The sequence below is a fragment of the Scyliorhinus canicula genome, chromosome 9, assembly GCF_902713615.1.
Source record: "Scyliorhinus canicula chromosome 9, sScyCan1.1, whole genome shotgun sequence".
NCBI classification, from domain to species: domain Eukaryota; kingdom Metazoa; phylum Chordata; class Chondrichthyes; order Carcharhiniformes; family Scyliorhinidae; genus Scyliorhinus; species Scyliorhinus canicula.
In genome coordinates, this window is record NC_052154.1 from 70,893,017 (window position 1) to 70,910,196 (window position 17,180).

Here is a 17,180-nt window from a genome sequence, read left to right on the forward strand (position 1 = left end):
TTCTAAAGTATTTTTATGGCTGTGAAGTGCTTGAAGATGCCACAAAAGGTATTATTTATAAATTCAAGCTCTTCAGTTTCCCTTCCTCTTTGGTTCTTCTTCCCAAACCTTCACTCTCTGCTCCCTTGACCATTACTCTAATCTCTGAACCTGGCCTCCACTCGGCCTCCATTTTATATGAAATCAAACGAAGGTAGATGTGAAACCATTTGACGGGTATCTGTAGCTAACACAAATACTGAAGCGTGTCACACTTCATTCTAAAGCAGCACTAATTAAACAAAACTCGAGAAGCCAGTGGTAGGTTTCAAAGTTATCGACCCTTCCCCAAAGGTCTTGACCCATGCCACATATTTGGCCGACTACATGATACTTTTGACAAAAACTTACCAACAGTCCTCTTGCTGGGATCCAGGAATTCCAGCGGATAGGTTTTGCCAAATCCAGGGACTCGCACATCTACTCCTGGTGGCGTGTCTGTATTTTTTGTTGTTGCGTTGTAGATCAGCCTTTAAAACAAAGAAAAACACAAATCTATAACCAATTTTTTCCAGTCACTAGTCGCTTCTAATGTTTTTTTTTTCATTCATTCACTGAATTTGAACATCACGGATAATGTTAGCATTTATTGTGCATTCCCAATTGGCGTCAAGAAAGCAATGGCGAGACACATAGATAGAACATAGAACAGTACAGCACAGAACAGGCCCTTCGGCCCTCGATGTTGTGCCGAGCCATGATCACCCTACTCAAAGCCACGTATCCACCCTATACCCGTAACCCAACAATCCCCCCCCCCCCCCCAACCTTACTTTTTATGTCACTATGGGCAATTTAGCATGGCCAATCCACCTAACCCACACATCTTTGGACTGTGGGAGGAAACCGGAGCACCCGGAGGAAACCCACGCACACACGGGGAGGACGTGCAGACTCCGCACAGACAGTGACCCAGCCGGGAATCGAACCTGGGACCCTGGAGCTGTGAAGCATTTATGCTAACCACCATGCTACCGTGCTGCCCCATAGAATTTAAATTCCACCAGCAGCCGTGGTGGGATTTGAACCCTTATCCCCAAGAACACTAGTCTGCGCCGCTGGATTCCTAGTCCAGTGACAGTACCACTACATCACCTTAACTGAATGGCTTACTCAGCCATTTCAGAGGCCGGCTAAGTGAACCACATTGCTGACCATGGATCTGGACTCATGGTAATGTGCGCCTACTTGTGACCAATTTTTAAAAAATAATTTAGAGTACCCAATTCATTTTTTCCCAATTAAAGGGCAATTTAGCGTGGCCAATCCACCCACCCTGCACATCTTTGGGTTGTGTGGGGTGAAACCCACGCAAACACGGGGAGAATATGCAAACTCCTCACGGACAGTGACCCAGAGCCAGGATCGAACCTGGGACCTCGGTGCCGTGAGGCAGCAATGCTAACCACTGCGCCACCGTGCTGCCCCATTTGTGACAATAATAAAGATTGTTATTATATGGGCCAGACAACGTACGGCTGGCAGATTTCCTTTCCCTAAGAAAGAACGAGTCCACCAGATGGGTTTTTACAGCAATCAATAACAGCTTCTTTTCACTACTATTGTTCTCATCAACATTTTATTCCAAATGTATTTAATTAACTGAATTGAAATATCCCGGCTGCCATTTTGGGTTTTGGACTCATGATCATTAGCCCAGGCCTTGGGATTACTAGCCCAGTCACATTACAACTATTGTTAGCGTACTCCAGTGGGGTAGTGAGCTCTGAGGTGGCAATGGCTGTCCTGGAGCTCAGACTGAGTGCAAACTGCAAGGCCACTTTAAATCCTGGTGTTTTTTCCTAATTGTGGGCGCCGCCTAACAGGCAGATCTTTGACTGCTGCAAAAAAAAAATATGCGAAAAGGAAGGAGTTTATAATTTCTTATAACCCTACCATTTAAACTATTCCCACAACACGGAACTTCTTGCTCCCCCTGGTTCTGAAAGCGGAAAGCAAAGCTTTGACAAAGGGTCATCTGGATTCGAAACGTTGGCTCTTTTCTCTCCCTACAGATGCTGCCAGACCTGCTGAGATTTTCCAGCATTTTCTCTTTGGTTTCAGATTCCAGCATCCGCAGTAATTTGCTTTTATTTGGGACATCAGGAAGCTCCTTGCCGACGCCATTGCTTTTGTGCAGTCCACTCAACTAGTGACATTACTCCAGATAAGTCGGCATGATGCGTAGATTCCTACAGAAAACGTCCCCCTTTGTCAGCTCTCCATTATCATGAAACGGGTATTTAATTTTGAGATGGTGGCCCACAGCAGCAGGGCGGAAGGAAAGAAATATATTAATCAGGAACAAACCTCTGCTGATTAAAAATTTGAAAGCTGAGTCACCAGCAGCTGACGGCGCAAGCAAAAATACCATTGCTGATGATGCATCCATCACATTTTAACATTTAAGCGCAGCTTTGCAGGAATGCAGATGCCAAAAATGAAGATTAAACAACTTCATTTGTAATGTAATACTGAGAAAAAATTCAGAGGAGCTCGTCACCTGACTGATTTGAGTTTAGAGGATCGCTTATCTGAGCAAGACTAAAAAAGTGCAGTAATTTGGTGCATGGGCTTGAGACAACTTGCTGTGAAAAGAATTTGATCAAACCACCTCAAAATCTGAAGCTCACAGAGTAAAACCAGCAAAGGTATTTTCCAGGACTTCTCTTTGGTTCTTTCAATTGCTGGGTGACAAAGAAGTTGGTCACTTTTCCTGGATAAAACTTGGTCCTAATAAAAATATTTTTAAAAATCTGGTCAGTGAAAATGGGGGGGGGGGGGGGGGGGGGGGGGTAATCACGCACTCTCCGATTCCACAGAGAACAAACAAGACTCGGGCGTCTTTGTTCACTAAAAGAACAATACGGCCCTCCAAGCCTGCGCCAATCACGTGTCCTATCTAGACTAACCGCCTGTATCCTTCTAGACCCCGTCTGTTTATGTGTCTATCCAGATAAGTCTTAAAGGTCGCCAACGTATCTGCCTCAACCACCTCACTTGGCAGTGCATTCCAGGCCACCACCACCTCTGTGTAAAAAAAACTTCCCTTGCGCATCTCCATTGAACCTTTGCCCCCTGTAATTGTCATTTCTGCCCTGGTAAAAACCTTCCAACTGTTCACACTATCTATACCCCTAATAATTTTATAAACTTCTACCAGGTCGCCCCTCAGCCTCCGTTTCTCCAGGGAGAACAATCCCAGTTTATTCAATCTCTCCTCATAGCTAATACCTTCCATACCAGGCAACATCCTGGTAAACTTTTTCTGTACTCTCTCCAAAGCCTCCACGTCCTTCTGGTAGTGCAGTGACCAGAATTAGACACAGTATTCCAAATGTGGCCTAGCCAACGTTCTATATAATTGTAACAATTTGAGCTTTTATGTGCGTACCCCGTCCTATGAAGGCAAGCACTCCTTATGCTTTTTTTTTGAAACCACCATTTCCACCTGTCCTGCCACTTTTAAGGATCTGTAGACCTGCACGCCCAGATCTCTGTGTCTCTATGCTCCTGAGGGTTCTGCCATTTATTTTATAGCTCCCACCAGAATCACTTCACATTTGTCCGGGTTAAATTCCATCTGCCATTTCTCTGCCCAATTTTGCAGCCTATCTATATCCTGTTGTCTTCTCTGACAGTCTTCATCACTATCCGCAATTCCTGCAATCTTAGTATCATCCGCAAACATGCTAATCAGACCTGCGACATTTTCTTCCAAGTCATTTATATATGAGAGCAGAGGTCCCAGAACTGATCTCTGCGGAACACCAGCAGTTACAGACCTCCATTCGGAAAAACACCCTTCCACTGCTACCCTCTGTCTTCTGTGGCCAAGCCAGTTCTGGATCCATCCAGCTAGTTCACCCCTGACTCCATGTGATCTAATCTTTTGCACCAGCCTGCCACGAGGGACCTTAACAAATGCTTTGCTAAAGTCCATGTAGACAACATCCACAGCCTTTCCCTTGTCAATCATTTTTGTCACCTCCTCAAAAAAATTCAATCAAATTAGTGAGACTTGGCCTCCTTCGTACAAAACCATGCTGTCTGTCAATAATAAGACCATTCACTTCCAAATGTGCATAGATCCTATCTGAGAATCTTTTCCAACAATTTCACTATCACTGACGTCAAGCTCACTGGTCTATAATTACCCGGATTATCCTTGCAATCCTTCTTAAATAACAGTGCAACATTGGCTATCCTCCAATCCTCTGGGATCTCACCTGTGGCCAATGAGGACACAAAAGATTTCTATTAGAGGCCCAGCGATTTCATCTGTCTCCCTCAGTAATGTGGGACAGGTGCCATCTGTCTCTGGGGATTTGTCTCCTTAATGCTTTTTAACATACCTAACACTTTCTCCCTCATAATAACAACCCGTTCTAAAGTGTTTACATATCCCTTAGACACCACAAATCAACATGTCCCTCCTCCTTTGTGAATATTGATGCAAAATACTGATTAAGGATCTCATCTACTTCCTCTGGTTCTATACATAATTTAATAATAATAATCACTTATTGTCACAAGTAGACGTAATTGAAGTTAGTGTGAAAAGCCCCAAGTCGCCACATTTCAGTGCCTGTTCGGGGAGGCTGGTACGGGAATTGAACCTGCGCTGCTGCCTTGTTCTGCATTACAAGCCAGCTGTGTTAATCTACCTAACCCACACATCTTTGGACTGTGGGAGGAAACCGGAGCACCCGGAGAAAACCCACGCACACACGGGGAGGACGTGCAGACTCCGCACAGACAGTGACCCAGCCGGGAATCGAACCTGGGACCCTGGAGCTGTGAAGCATTTATGCTAACCACCATGCTGCCCACAAATATGGTTTTTAAAATCCCACACAACAGATACACTGCATTGATGAAAAAAAAAAGAGTTGACATTTTCTACTGTTTTTAATAAGAGTATCTCGGCTCTTTGTTGGTAAGAGAACAGTTTCTGTAATTATTTCTTCTGATCTCTCAATTTGAAAATGTGCCTCCCAACCCGGTTTCTTGTGAGTACATCAGTGTATAGGCTGATTCTAGATCATATTGTAGCAAAAAGCCCCTTGGTAGGCCACAAGGAAGTGGCGTTGCAGTAACACAGTCACCTCTTGGGAAACTACACCATTCTTTTACAAAAAATTTTTTTTTATTGGGTTTAAAGTAACGTTTGTCATGGATAACACACAACAAAATTAAAGAAAAATGGGAATGTACAAAATGAAAATATTGAGGGACAGACAGGCCTTTATATAATCATGCAAATAGACCTATGTACAGGAATGGGGGGGGGGGGGGGGGGATTTGAGCCCTGGGAATAATTGGTTGGTGATCACAACCGTTCTTTCTTATTTATAGAACATAGAACACTACAGCGCAGTACGGGCCCTTCGGCCCTCGATGTTGCGCCGACCTGTGAAACCATCTGAAGCCTATCTGACCTACACTATTCCATTTTCATCCATCTGTCTATCCAGTGACCACTTAAATGCCCTTAAAGTTGGCAAGTCTACTACTATTGCAGGCAGGGCGTTCCACACCCCTACTACTCTCTGAGTAAAGAAACTGCCTCTGACATCTGTCCTATATCTATCACCCCTCAATTTAAAGCTATGTCCCCTCGTGTTGGTCATCACCATCCGAGGAAAAAGACTCTCACTGTCCACCCTATCTAACCCTCTGACTATCTTATATGTCTCTATTAAGTCACCTCTCAGCCTTCTCCTCTCTAACGAAAACAACCTCAATTCCCTGAGCCTTTCCTCGTAAGACCTTCCCTCCATACCAGGCAACATCCTAGTAAATCTCCTCTGATCCCTTTCCAAAGCTTCCACATCCTTCCTATAATGTGGTGACCAGAACTGCACGCAGTACTCCAGGTGCGGCCGCACCAGAGTTATGTACAGCTGCAGCATGACCTTGTGGCTCCGAAACTCAATCCCCCTGCTGATAAAGGCTAGCACACCATATGCCTTCTTAACAGCTCTATTAACCTGGGTGGCAACTTTCAGGGATTTATGTACCTGGATGCCGAGATCTCTCTGTTCATCTACACTACCAAGAATCTTGCCATTAGCCCAGTACTCTGCATTCCTGTTACTCCTTCCAAAGTGAACCACCTCACACTTTTCCGCATTAAACTCCATCTGCCACCTCTCAGCCCAGCTCTGCAGCTTATCTATGTCCCTCTGTATCCTATAACATCCTTCAGCACTATCCACAACTCCACCGACCTTCGTGTCATCTGCAAATTTACTAACCCATCCTTCTACACCCTCTTCCAGGTCATTTATAAAAATGACAAACAGCAGTGGCCCCAAAACAGATCCTTGCGGTACACCACTAGTAACTGAACTCCAGGATGAACATTTGCCATCAACCACCACCCTCTGTCTTCTTTCAGCTAGCCAATTACTGATCCAAACCGCTAAATCACCTTCAATCCCATACTTCCTTATTTTCTGCAATAGCCTACCGTGGGGAACCTTATCAAACGCCTTACTGAAATCCATATACACCACATCAACCGCTTTACCCTCATCCACCTGTTTGGTCACCTTCTCAAAAAACTCAATAAGGTTTGTGAGACATGACCTACCCTTCACAAAACCGTGTTGACTATCGCTAATCAACTTGTTCTTTTCAAGATGATTATAAACCCTATCTCTTATAACCTTTTCCAACATTTTACCCACAACCGAAGTAAGGCTCACAGGTCTATAATTACCAGGGTTGTCTCTACTCCCCTTCTTGAACAAGGGGACAACATTTACTATCCTCCAGTCTTCCGGCACTATTCCTGTCGACAAAGACGACATAAAGATCAAGGACAAAGGCTCTGCAATCTCCTCCCTGGCTTCCCAGAGAATCCTAGGATAAATCCCATCTGGCCCAGGGGACTTATCTATTTTGACATTTTCCAAAATTGCTAACACCTCCTCCTTTTGAACCTCAATTCCATCTAGCCTGGTCGACTGAACCAGAGTGTTCTCCTCGACAACATTGTTTTTCTCCAGTGTAAACACTGACGAAAAATATCCATTTAACGCTTCCCCTATCTCCTCTGATTCCACACACAACTTTCCACTACTATCCTTGATTGGCCCTAATCTTACTCTAGTCATTCTTTTGTTCCTGATATACCTATAGAAAGCCTTAGGGTTTTCCTTGATCCTATCCGCAAACGACTTTTCGTGTCCTCTCCTCGCTCTTCTTAACTCTCCCTTTAGGTCCTTCCTGGCTAACTTGTAACTCTCAAGTGCCCTAACTGAGCCTTCATGTCTCATCCTAACATAAGCCTTCTTCTTCCTCTTGACAAGTGCTTCAACTTCCTTAGTAAACCACGGTTCCCTTGCTCGACAACTTCCTCCCTGCCTGACAGGTACATACTTATCAAGGACACGACACGCAGTAGCTGTTCCTTGAAAAAGCTCCACATTTCGATTGTACCCATCCCCAGCAGTTTCCTTCCCCATCCTATACATCCTAAATCTTGCTGAATAGCATCATAATTGCCTTTCCCCTAGCTATAATTCTTGCCTTGCGGTATATACCTATCCCTGCCCATTGCTAAAGTAAACATAACCGAGTTGTGATCACTATCACCAAAGTGCTCACCTACATCTAAATCTAACACCTGGCCGGGTTCATTACCCAGTACCAAATCCAATGTGGCCTCGCCCCTTGTTGGCCTGTCTACATACTGTGTCAGAAAACCCTCCTGCACACACTGTACAAAAACTGACCCATCTATAGTACTCGAACTATAGTATTTCCAGTCAATATTTGGAAAGTTAAAGTCCCCCATAACAACTACCCTGTTACTCTCGCTCCTGTCGAGAATCATCTTTGCAATCCTTTCCTCTACATCTCTGGAACTATTCGGAGGTCTATAGACAACTCCCAACAGGGTGACCGCTCCTCTCCTGTTCCTAACCTCGGCCCATACTACCTCAGTAGACGAGTCCTCAAACGTCCTTTCTACCGCCGTAATACTTTCCTTGATTAACAATGCCACCCCCCCCCCCTCTTTTACCATCTTCTCTGTTCTTACAGAAACATCTAAATCCTGGAACCTGCAACAACCATTCCTGTCCCTGCTCTACCCATGTCTCCGAAATCGCCACAACATCGAGATCCCAGGTACCAACCCATGCTGCAAGCTCACCAACCTTATTCCGGAAGCTCCTGGCGTTGAAGTAGACACACTTCAAACCAGCGTCTTGCTTGCCGGTGCCCTCTTTCGAACTTTTAACCCTATCCCTGACCTCCCTACTCTCAACATCCTGTACATTGGGACTACAATTTAGGTTCCCATCCCCCTGCTGAATTAGTTTAAACCCCCCCGAAGAGCACTAGCAAATCTCCCCCCCAGGATATTGGTACCCCTCTGGTTCAGGTAAAGACCATCCTGTTTGTAGAGGTCCCACCTACCCCAGAATGAGCCCCAATTTACACCCCTACTGCTCCCTGGTACTGGAACTTATCGAGGTTTGGGGGGGGGGGGCTGTTTGGTGTCTGCCATGAGTGCTTTAGGTTTGCTGCTGTGGCCACCCCCATGTGTGCCTTCGCCCATTGTCCCTTCTGGCCCCCTCCTGTCCTGCTGGCCCGGTGATTGCCTTGGCGAACCCCACCCTCCATCTCTCTCCACATTTTCCAGTTTGCTCCTCCCAGCCTTCATCCTTCCTTTGACGACATTTTTACCTTCATCATTTCCTCTCGTCTCAAACTCGTTTCAAATGCAGCTCCTTTTATTTGCTCAATTGCTGCAGCTGCTGAGAGGTTTGATTCACGTTCAAGTGCAATCACTTCCATTCAACTCAACAGGACTCAACTCAGTGTTAAACCCCAGCATGTTGTTGCCACTGGTTCCACAGGCATTTAAAATGCTCGGTTTGTTCAAGTAGTGATCAATCATATATCAGCAGGTTCTCTCATCACTCCAGTCCAGCCCAATAATGTCCCCTTGTCGCCAGCACCTCCTCCAACAACGTGGAGGCCGGAGAGTTTGTCACACCCTCGCTTGCCACTTAACAGTCTCAGCTGAGGGATACGGCACAAGGAAGTACTGAGGGTTTTGGCAAAGATTGGTGTCATGACCGGTACAGGCCTGGAGGGCTGAAGGGCCTGCTCCTGCGCTGTATTGTTCTTTGTAAATCCTGGAGGTTGCCTGGGTTTTGATAAAGTGGCATAGGCTGCTTATTTATTAAGGAATTGCAAATGGAACACTATTTCGATTCCCGGCTTGGGTCACTGTCTGTGCAGAGTCTGCACGTTCTCCCCATGTCTGCGTGAGTTTCCTCTCACAAGTCCCGAAAGGAGTGTTTATTAGGTGAATTGGGCATTCCGAATTTCCCTCTGTGTACCCGAACAGGCGCCGAAGTGTTGCAACTAGGGGGTATTCACAGTAACTTCATTGCCGTGTTAATGTTGGCCTACATGTGACACTAATAAAGATTATTATGCTAGCGGCAGCACGGTGGCCTAGTGGTTAGCACAATCGCCTCACGGCGCTGAGGTCCCAGGTTCGATCCCGGCTCTGGGTCACTGTCCGTGTGGAGTTTGCACATTCTCCCCGTGTCTGCGTGGGTTTCGCCCCCACAACCCAAAAATGTGCAGAGTAGGTGGATTGGCCACGCTAAATTGCCCCTTAATTGAAAAAAAAAAAAAAAAAAAAAATTATTATGCTATTATCAGTAAACAACTCAACTGCTGACCATCATAAAACATGATGGGAAGCAAACAAGATCGTTTGCGGAAAAAAACTGTTTTACAAATGAAAACCTTTGTTTCTGGATCAGCAATGGGAGGTTATAGTCCCCAGGCCCATGTCCACAGTACAGAAACATGTAGCCTGTCCAGCACTGCCTCAGATATAAACAGAAAATCATCCACGCACCTAAGAATTTCTCACTGAACATGATCGATTATGAAAGCCTTTCTCTTAATATTCATATAATTTCAATGGCCTGCGCTTTTCATTTTACTGCACAAATAATGGTTATTGTGTATGATCCAGAGAAAACCCCAATTTCCTCAGTGAGGCACAAGACCAGCCATATGACAATCAGTTTTATAAAGGGAGATCTGTTGAACGATAAGCAGCTGCTTTAATATCCTTCCATTGGCTGAATTTGTAAAAAAAAACACAATATCCTGCCTAGCATAATTACCACACTAGCTTTGGTTAAAAGCCTGTCTATCTACAAAGGCATTAACAAGTCAAATAGTCAGAGTGACAGGAGAAGGAAGCCTCAGAGGAATGTGTGTTACGAGGCAGCTCCCCACCAAACCCATTTCAATCAAAAAGCAAAATATAGGGAGATATTTCACATCCATCTCCTCTCTTTCGCAGAACAATCCTTTATTCCAGTTTCCATGGCGACAGAATTTCCATGTGCCAAAAATATCATTATTAATTATTAATGAGGAAACATGTTTTGATAAAGGCATAAAACTATCTGGACTTCCAGGAGTATTTTTTTTTTTACAGACAAAATGTTTCAACAGGAGGGGCATGGCAGCACAGTGGTTAGCACTGCGGCCTCACAGTGCCAGGGACCCAGGTTCAATTCCAGCCTTGGGTGACTGACTGTGTGAAGTTTGTACATTCTCCCAGTGTCTGCACGAGTTTCCTCCATGCGCTCCGGTTTCCTCCCACAGCCCAAAGATGTGCAGGGTTAGGTGGGGTTATAGGGATAGGGCACGGGCCTACGTAGGGTACTCTTTCAGAGGGTCGGTGCAGACCCAACAGGCCAAATGGCCTCCTGCTTCTGCACTGTAGGGATTCTATGAAACATTTTCTGTTGGGCAGCTTTTATATTGTTTATTGAAGCAACTGTGTCTGTAATTCAGGCAAAGACCTCAAGATAGCCACTTCTAGACTGGAATCAACAACATTTGCTATCGGCAACTTGTAATAGCCAAGGTGCGTTCTAATAATACAGGGGTGATAAGTGCGATTTGTTAGTTAGAAATTCCTCACCTTCAGAGCTCCCCTACCTGTGGTGGCAGAGCAGTGAGCAATACTATAGGATCTGGGCTATTAATCTCTCATCCAAAATCTATCCGACAGATTATCTGACCATTTGTCACATTGCTATTTCTGGGAGCGCACCGTGCCAAGATTCCTACATTAAAACAATGACTATACTTCACAAGTATTTTATTGACAACACTCTGGCTCATTTTGAAGTCGTGAAAGCTACTATAGGAATGCAAATGTATGTTTTGTTTGCTCTAATCCGTTTCACCAGCTAATTGAAAAGTTGCACTGGGACAGCCTTGGAAGAAGATCAGAGGCCCAACCTGGAGGGATTGAAACAGGAAGTACAAGGTAATTGCTCACTTCCTGAAAAAAGCCAAAGAGCAAAACCAACCTTCCTTTTCTTTCATGGGATGTGGGCTTTGCTAGCTAGAGTGGCATTTACTGCCCAACTCCAATTTCCCTCGAGAAGGTGGTGGCGAGCTGCCTTCTTGAACCGCTGCTGTTTTTGTCGTGTCAGCACACCTACAGTGCTGTTAGGACAGGGGATCCAGGACAGCGACAGTGAAGGAACGGCAATATATTTCCAAGCCAGGCTGAGAGGAGAATTTGCAGGTGGTGGTATTCCCATGTGTTTGCTGACCTTGTCCTTCTCGAGTGGTAGAGGTCACAGGTTTGGAAGATGCTGTCGAAAGAGCCTTGGTGTCACTGCAGTGTATTTTGTAGCTGGTACACATGGCTGCCACTGTTCGTCGATGGTGGAGGCAGTGAATGTTTGTGGAAGGGATATCAATCAAGTGGGCTGCTTTGTCCTGGATGGTGTCAAGCTTTGTGTTGTTGGAGCTGCACTCTTCCAGGCAACTGGAAAATATTCCATCACACTCCTGGCTTGTGCCTTGTAAATGTTGTACGGGCATCAGGAGGCGAGTTACTTGCCACAGAATTCCCAATTCTCTGAACTTCCCTTTTAACCATAGTATTTAGATGGCTGGTCCAGTTCAGTTTCTGGTCAATGATAACCCCCAGGATATTGATAGTAGAGGGTTCAGCATGGTAATGTCATTGAATGTCAAGGGGTAATGGCTAGATTATCTCTTGTTGCAAATGATCTAGCTTGGCACGTGTGTGACATTTTGATGTTACTTGCCACTTATCAGCCCAAGCCTGGATATTGTCCAGGTCTTGCTGCATGTGAACATGGACTTCTTCAGTATCTGAGGAATCACTAATATTGCAGAACATATTGTAATTATCAGCAAACATCACTTCTGACTTTATGTTAGAGGGAAGGTCGTTGATGAAGCAGCTGAAGATGGTTGGGCCTAGGACACTACCCTGAGGAACTCCTGAGTGATGTCCTGGGACTGAGATGATTGACCTCCAACAACCACAACCATTTTGCTTTGTGCCAGGTATGACTCCAACCAATGAAAGTTTTCCCCCTGATTCCCTTTGACTGTAACTTTGTTGGGGCTCCTTGATGCCATATTGGTCACAGGTGCCTTGATGTCAAGAGCAATCACTCTCACCTCACCTCCAGCATTGAGCTCTTATGCCCATGTTTGAACCAAGGCTGTAATGAGGTCAGGAGCCGAGTGACCCTGGCGGAACCCAAAAGTGTCCCCGTGAGCAGGTTATTGCTGAGTAGGTGCCATTTTATAGCACTGTCAATGATGCCATCCATCAATTTGCTGATGAACGAGAAGAGACACATAGGGCGCTAGGGCAGTAGGCTGGGTTGGAGTTGTCCTATTGTGGGTTGGACACACCTGGGCAATTTTCCACATTGCCAGGTAAATGCCAATGTCGTAGTTGTACTCAAACAGCTAGGCTAGGGGTGCAGCAGGTTCTGGAGCACAAGTCTACAATATTATCATAGAATTTACAGTGCAGAAGGAGGCCATTCGGCCCATCGAGTCTGCACCGGCTCTTGGAAAGAGCACCCTACCCAAGGTCAACACCTCCACCCTATCCCCATAACCCAGTAACCCCACCAAACACAAGGGCAATTTTGGACACACTAAGGGCAATTTATCATGGCCAATCCACCTAACCTGCACATCTTTGGACTGTGGGAGGAAACCGGAGCACCCGGAGGAAACCCACGCACACACGGGGAGGATGAGCAGACTCCGCACAGACAGTGACCCAAGCCGGAATCGAACCTGGGACCCTGGAGCTGTGAAACAATTGTGCTATCCACAATGCTACCGTGCTGCCCCAATATTATTGCCGGAATGTTGTCAGGGCCCATAGCCTTTGCAGTATCCAGTGTCTTCAACTTTCATTGGTTTTTTTGATATCATCTGGAGTGAACTGAATTAGCTGAAGACTGACATCTGTGATGTTGAGGACCACAGGAGGAGACAGAGATCATCCGCTTGGCATTTCTGGCTGAAGACTGTTGTAAATGATTCGGTCTGGTCTTTTGCACCGATATGCCAGGCTCCTTGAGGATAGGATATTTGTGAAGCCTCCTCCTCCAGTGAGTTGTTTAATTATCCACCACCATTTACGGCTGGGTGTAGCAGGATTACAGATCTTAGATCCGATTTGTTTTCTGTGGAATCGCTTAGCTCTGTCTATTACTTGCTGCTTCTGCTGTTCGGCACACAAGTAGTCCTATGTTGTAACTTCACCAGGTCGACACCTCATTTTTAGGTATGCCTGATGTTGCTCCTGGTATTTCCTCCGCACTCTTCATTGAACCACAGTTTAATCCCCCAATTTGGTGGTAATGATAAGTTTGGGGGGGGGGGGGGGGGAATGCCGGGCTACAAGTTTACAGCTTGTGGTTGAATACAATTCTGCTGTTGCTAATTCCCCACAGCACCTCGTAGATGTCCAATTTTGAGTTGCTAGATCTGTTCTGAATCTATCTCATTTAGCATGGTGGCGGTGCCACGCATTACAATGAAGGGGTGTGAAGACGGGGCTTCGTATCTACAAAGATTGTCTAATGAACACACCTACCGATACAGTCCTGGATAGACTCATCTGCGACAGGGAGATTGGGGAGGATGAGGTCAAGTATGTTTTCCCCTCTTCTTGGTTCCCTCACCACCTGCCGCAGTCTAGTCTAGCAGCTATGTCCTTTAGGACTCGGCCAGTTGTGGTGCTATTGAGCACGCTTGATGATGGACATTGAAGACCCCACCCAGAATATATTCAGTGTCTTTGCCACCCTCAGTGCTTCCTCCAAGTGGTGTTCAACATGGAGGAGTATTGATTAATCAGCTGAAGGGGTGCAGTAGGTTGTAATCAGGAGATTTCCTTGTCCATGTTTGACCTGAAGCCATGAGATTTCATGGGGTCCAGAATCGACAGTGAGGACCCCCCGAACAACTCCCTCCCGACTGTACCACTGTGCCCAAACCTTTCCTCTCCTATGTCATTTTATCACACCTGCCACCCAACCAATCACAGACCATTCCCCCCTCTTCCCTCCCCCCCCCTCCCCATTACTTGCCTCTGAACTTGTTCAAAACTTGTTACATCTCTTTCTTTTATAAATTTAGAGTACCCAATTATTATTTTTCCAATTAAGGGCAATTTAGCGTGGTCCAATCCACCTAACCTGCACATCTATGGATTGTGGGGGCGAAACCCACACAGACACAGGGAGAATGTGCAAACCCCCCACTGACAGTGACCCAGTGCCGGGATTCGTACCCCGGGTCCTCAGCGCCGCAGTCCCAGTGCTAACCACTGCGTCACCGTGCTGCCCTAAAACTCGTTACATCTCTAACCATTTCCAGTTTTGACCAAAGGTCATTGACCTGAAAGGGTAACTTTGTTTCTCTTCCCACAGGTGCTGCCTGATCTGCCGAGTATTTCCAGCATTTTGTGTTCTTAGTTCACGTGGTCATATCAAACGCAGTTCAAACCGTACCTGATGTTGTCAATCCAGCAGTCAATGACGAGAGGCAGAAGCAGCTCAAGATTCAGCCAGAGGGTGAAATAATCTGCGGTTTTCTTGGTGCACAGATAGTGCACCACATGAGGTTTGTTCAGCTTAGCTTCCAGCTGGTTCCCCAGGTCACCTGGAACTGTCAATTCCAAAAAGAAATACAAAGTTACAAGTCGGAATCAAATCAGTTGACACCTGCTCACCATGTCCACACAGTCAAAACGAGCCAATACAGATAATCATGGGAGGAAGGTCGCTCCTGACCGGGTCATATATTCTACTCATCGTCTCATTTTCTGGAACTTTCTCCACAAAGTGCAACAGTTTCTTCAATCCTCCACTCCTCTGACAAGCTGTTGACTCCTCCCTAGTGTCCAACTCCACCGTGACCAGTTGTCTCCTAGGTCCACATATTCACAATAGCCTCGGCAGCAAGTATTGGAAGGCATTGAGTTAGGAGCTCGGGGATATTGGAGGGAGGGGAGGGGTGGGGGTGGTAAAAGGCCCTGATCCTGTCCAATGTCCATTCACGCTACCAGGCATTGTCAGGCAGCAATCAGGAGAGATAAACCTGACTGATTCCCTTCCTGACATTCAATTCTAGCATGCCCACTCTGTCACCCAGTCAGCAATACATTGTGACTCAGCAAAGAGCCAGGGATTGAACTGGGCATCTCACAGGCATGTACGGTCCAATGATTATTCTTTGATCCTACCGACTTGTGGGATAAACATGATCAGCCATTGAAGACAGACACACCGGCCAGTTTGCAGATACCCCTCGGTTTGTGGAATATTCATTTTCTGCAGGCAAAGCCATTCCTCCAAGAATTATACAGTTTTGTCGCTTTGGACAATGCAGACTCTCATCTTGGCCTAGCCCTTTCAAGGTCATACAAATTGGATCTTGGGATGTGCCAATTTGCAAATGAGAGAAGACTTGCGAGATAATTTACAGATTGGTGGTGCTTGTAAAGAGTGTACGAAATAATGGTTCTTATGCTTTTGTTTGAACTTACTTTATAAAATTAACATGGTTTTAGGCCCTGGTTTAATTCAGACAGTAATACATAGTCATACAGTTCTTTATGGGGCTTTTCACAGTAACTTCATTTGAAGCCTACTTGTGACAATAAGCGATTTACATTTCATTCTTTAAGGGCTAGAGGTGCACAGTAACATTACCATGAGCATCCTGAAAGATGTGTTTCTAAGGTGAATCGAACATTCAAAATTCTCCCTCTGTGTACCCAAACAGGCGCCGGAATGTGGCGATTAGGGGCTTTTCACCGTAACTTCATTGCAGTGTTATGTAAGCCTACTTGTGACAATAAAGAATTCATTGTCTGAGGTAATGGGTTGCTACAGCAAGGTGCAATCTAGTTCGTATTGGTCATTGTGGAAACAACTCCTCAGCACGTAGCCCAGGGACAGCCTACGTATGGGAGTGGGAAGCCGGCCTACATGTAGAAATGATCAGCTGGCCCTCAGGAAGGGGGTCCCTCATTACTTGGTGTTTCTCCAGCTCCATGTGTATCCTGTACATTACTCGCTCTGACTAACAGATGTTTTATTATGGATTGTGCAAGAGGAGAATTCATTTTGTTGTCACAAGGAGCGGGGTTTGTGTGAACGAGTGGTAAAGGTGCCTTGTCGTGCTGGCAGTGGGTCAAGTATGTATGTGGGGGGGGGGGGGGGGGGTTGCTGGTCAAGGACGGTCATCACTCCAGCTACAAACATACCTATATCCAGAAGGGCTGGTGGGTAGGAATTGGCTTTGAGAATTTGGATCCCATTTTCTTTGTAAATCTAGAAATTTAGAGCTGCCCACTGCCTTGAGTAAAAGAGACCATGAAACCTTTGGATTGTTGTAAAAACCCAACTGGTTCACTCATGTCCTTCAGGAAAGGAAAGATCAATTTACAATCTGACCTGTACGTGATTCCTATGCCACACCATCATTTGACAGGACTGGCAGTAAGTGCCAGCCTTGTTGGTGACACCGTCATCCTGAGAATAAAGTACTCCATCTGCGTGGTGCTTTAATATTTGTATATCAAGAGTAGTAAAGATGTGCACTAGATGCAAGACCTTTTATAATATATAGATAACAAAAACAATGACAAAGTATTTCTGCCAGAAACCAACCACAGCATAGCAATGATGCCAGTGATCATCCAATATGCTTACGGCAGGATAACCAGGTCAGCAGACAAAAAGCATATGAGAATCTTATGAGGAGCTTGT

The 17,180-nt window shown here is 45.6% G+C and overlaps 2 protein-coding genes across 2 annotated transcripts in view; one reads left to right on the forward strand and one right to left on the reverse strand.

Moving 5' to 3' along the window:
• The window catches only part of usb1 (U6 snRNA biogenesis 1), a 103,714-nt gene that overhangs the window by 44,582 nt on the left and 41,952 nt on the right, over positions 1–17,180 (forward strand). The window lies entirely within an intron of this gene.
• pla2g15 (phospholipase A2, group XV) overlaps positions 1–17,180 on the reverse strand; it is a 51,382-nt gene that overhangs the window by 14,969 nt on the left and 19,233 nt on the right. The window contains exons 2-3 of the mRNA XM_038806882.1: positions 14,916–15,072; positions 391–509 (exon numbers count right to left, since the gene is read on the reverse strand). Coding sequence (XP_038662810.1) covers positions 391–509; positions 14,916–15,072 — 276 coding nt within the window. The remainder of the gene's footprint in view (positions 1–390; positions 510–14,915; positions 15,073–17,180) is intronic.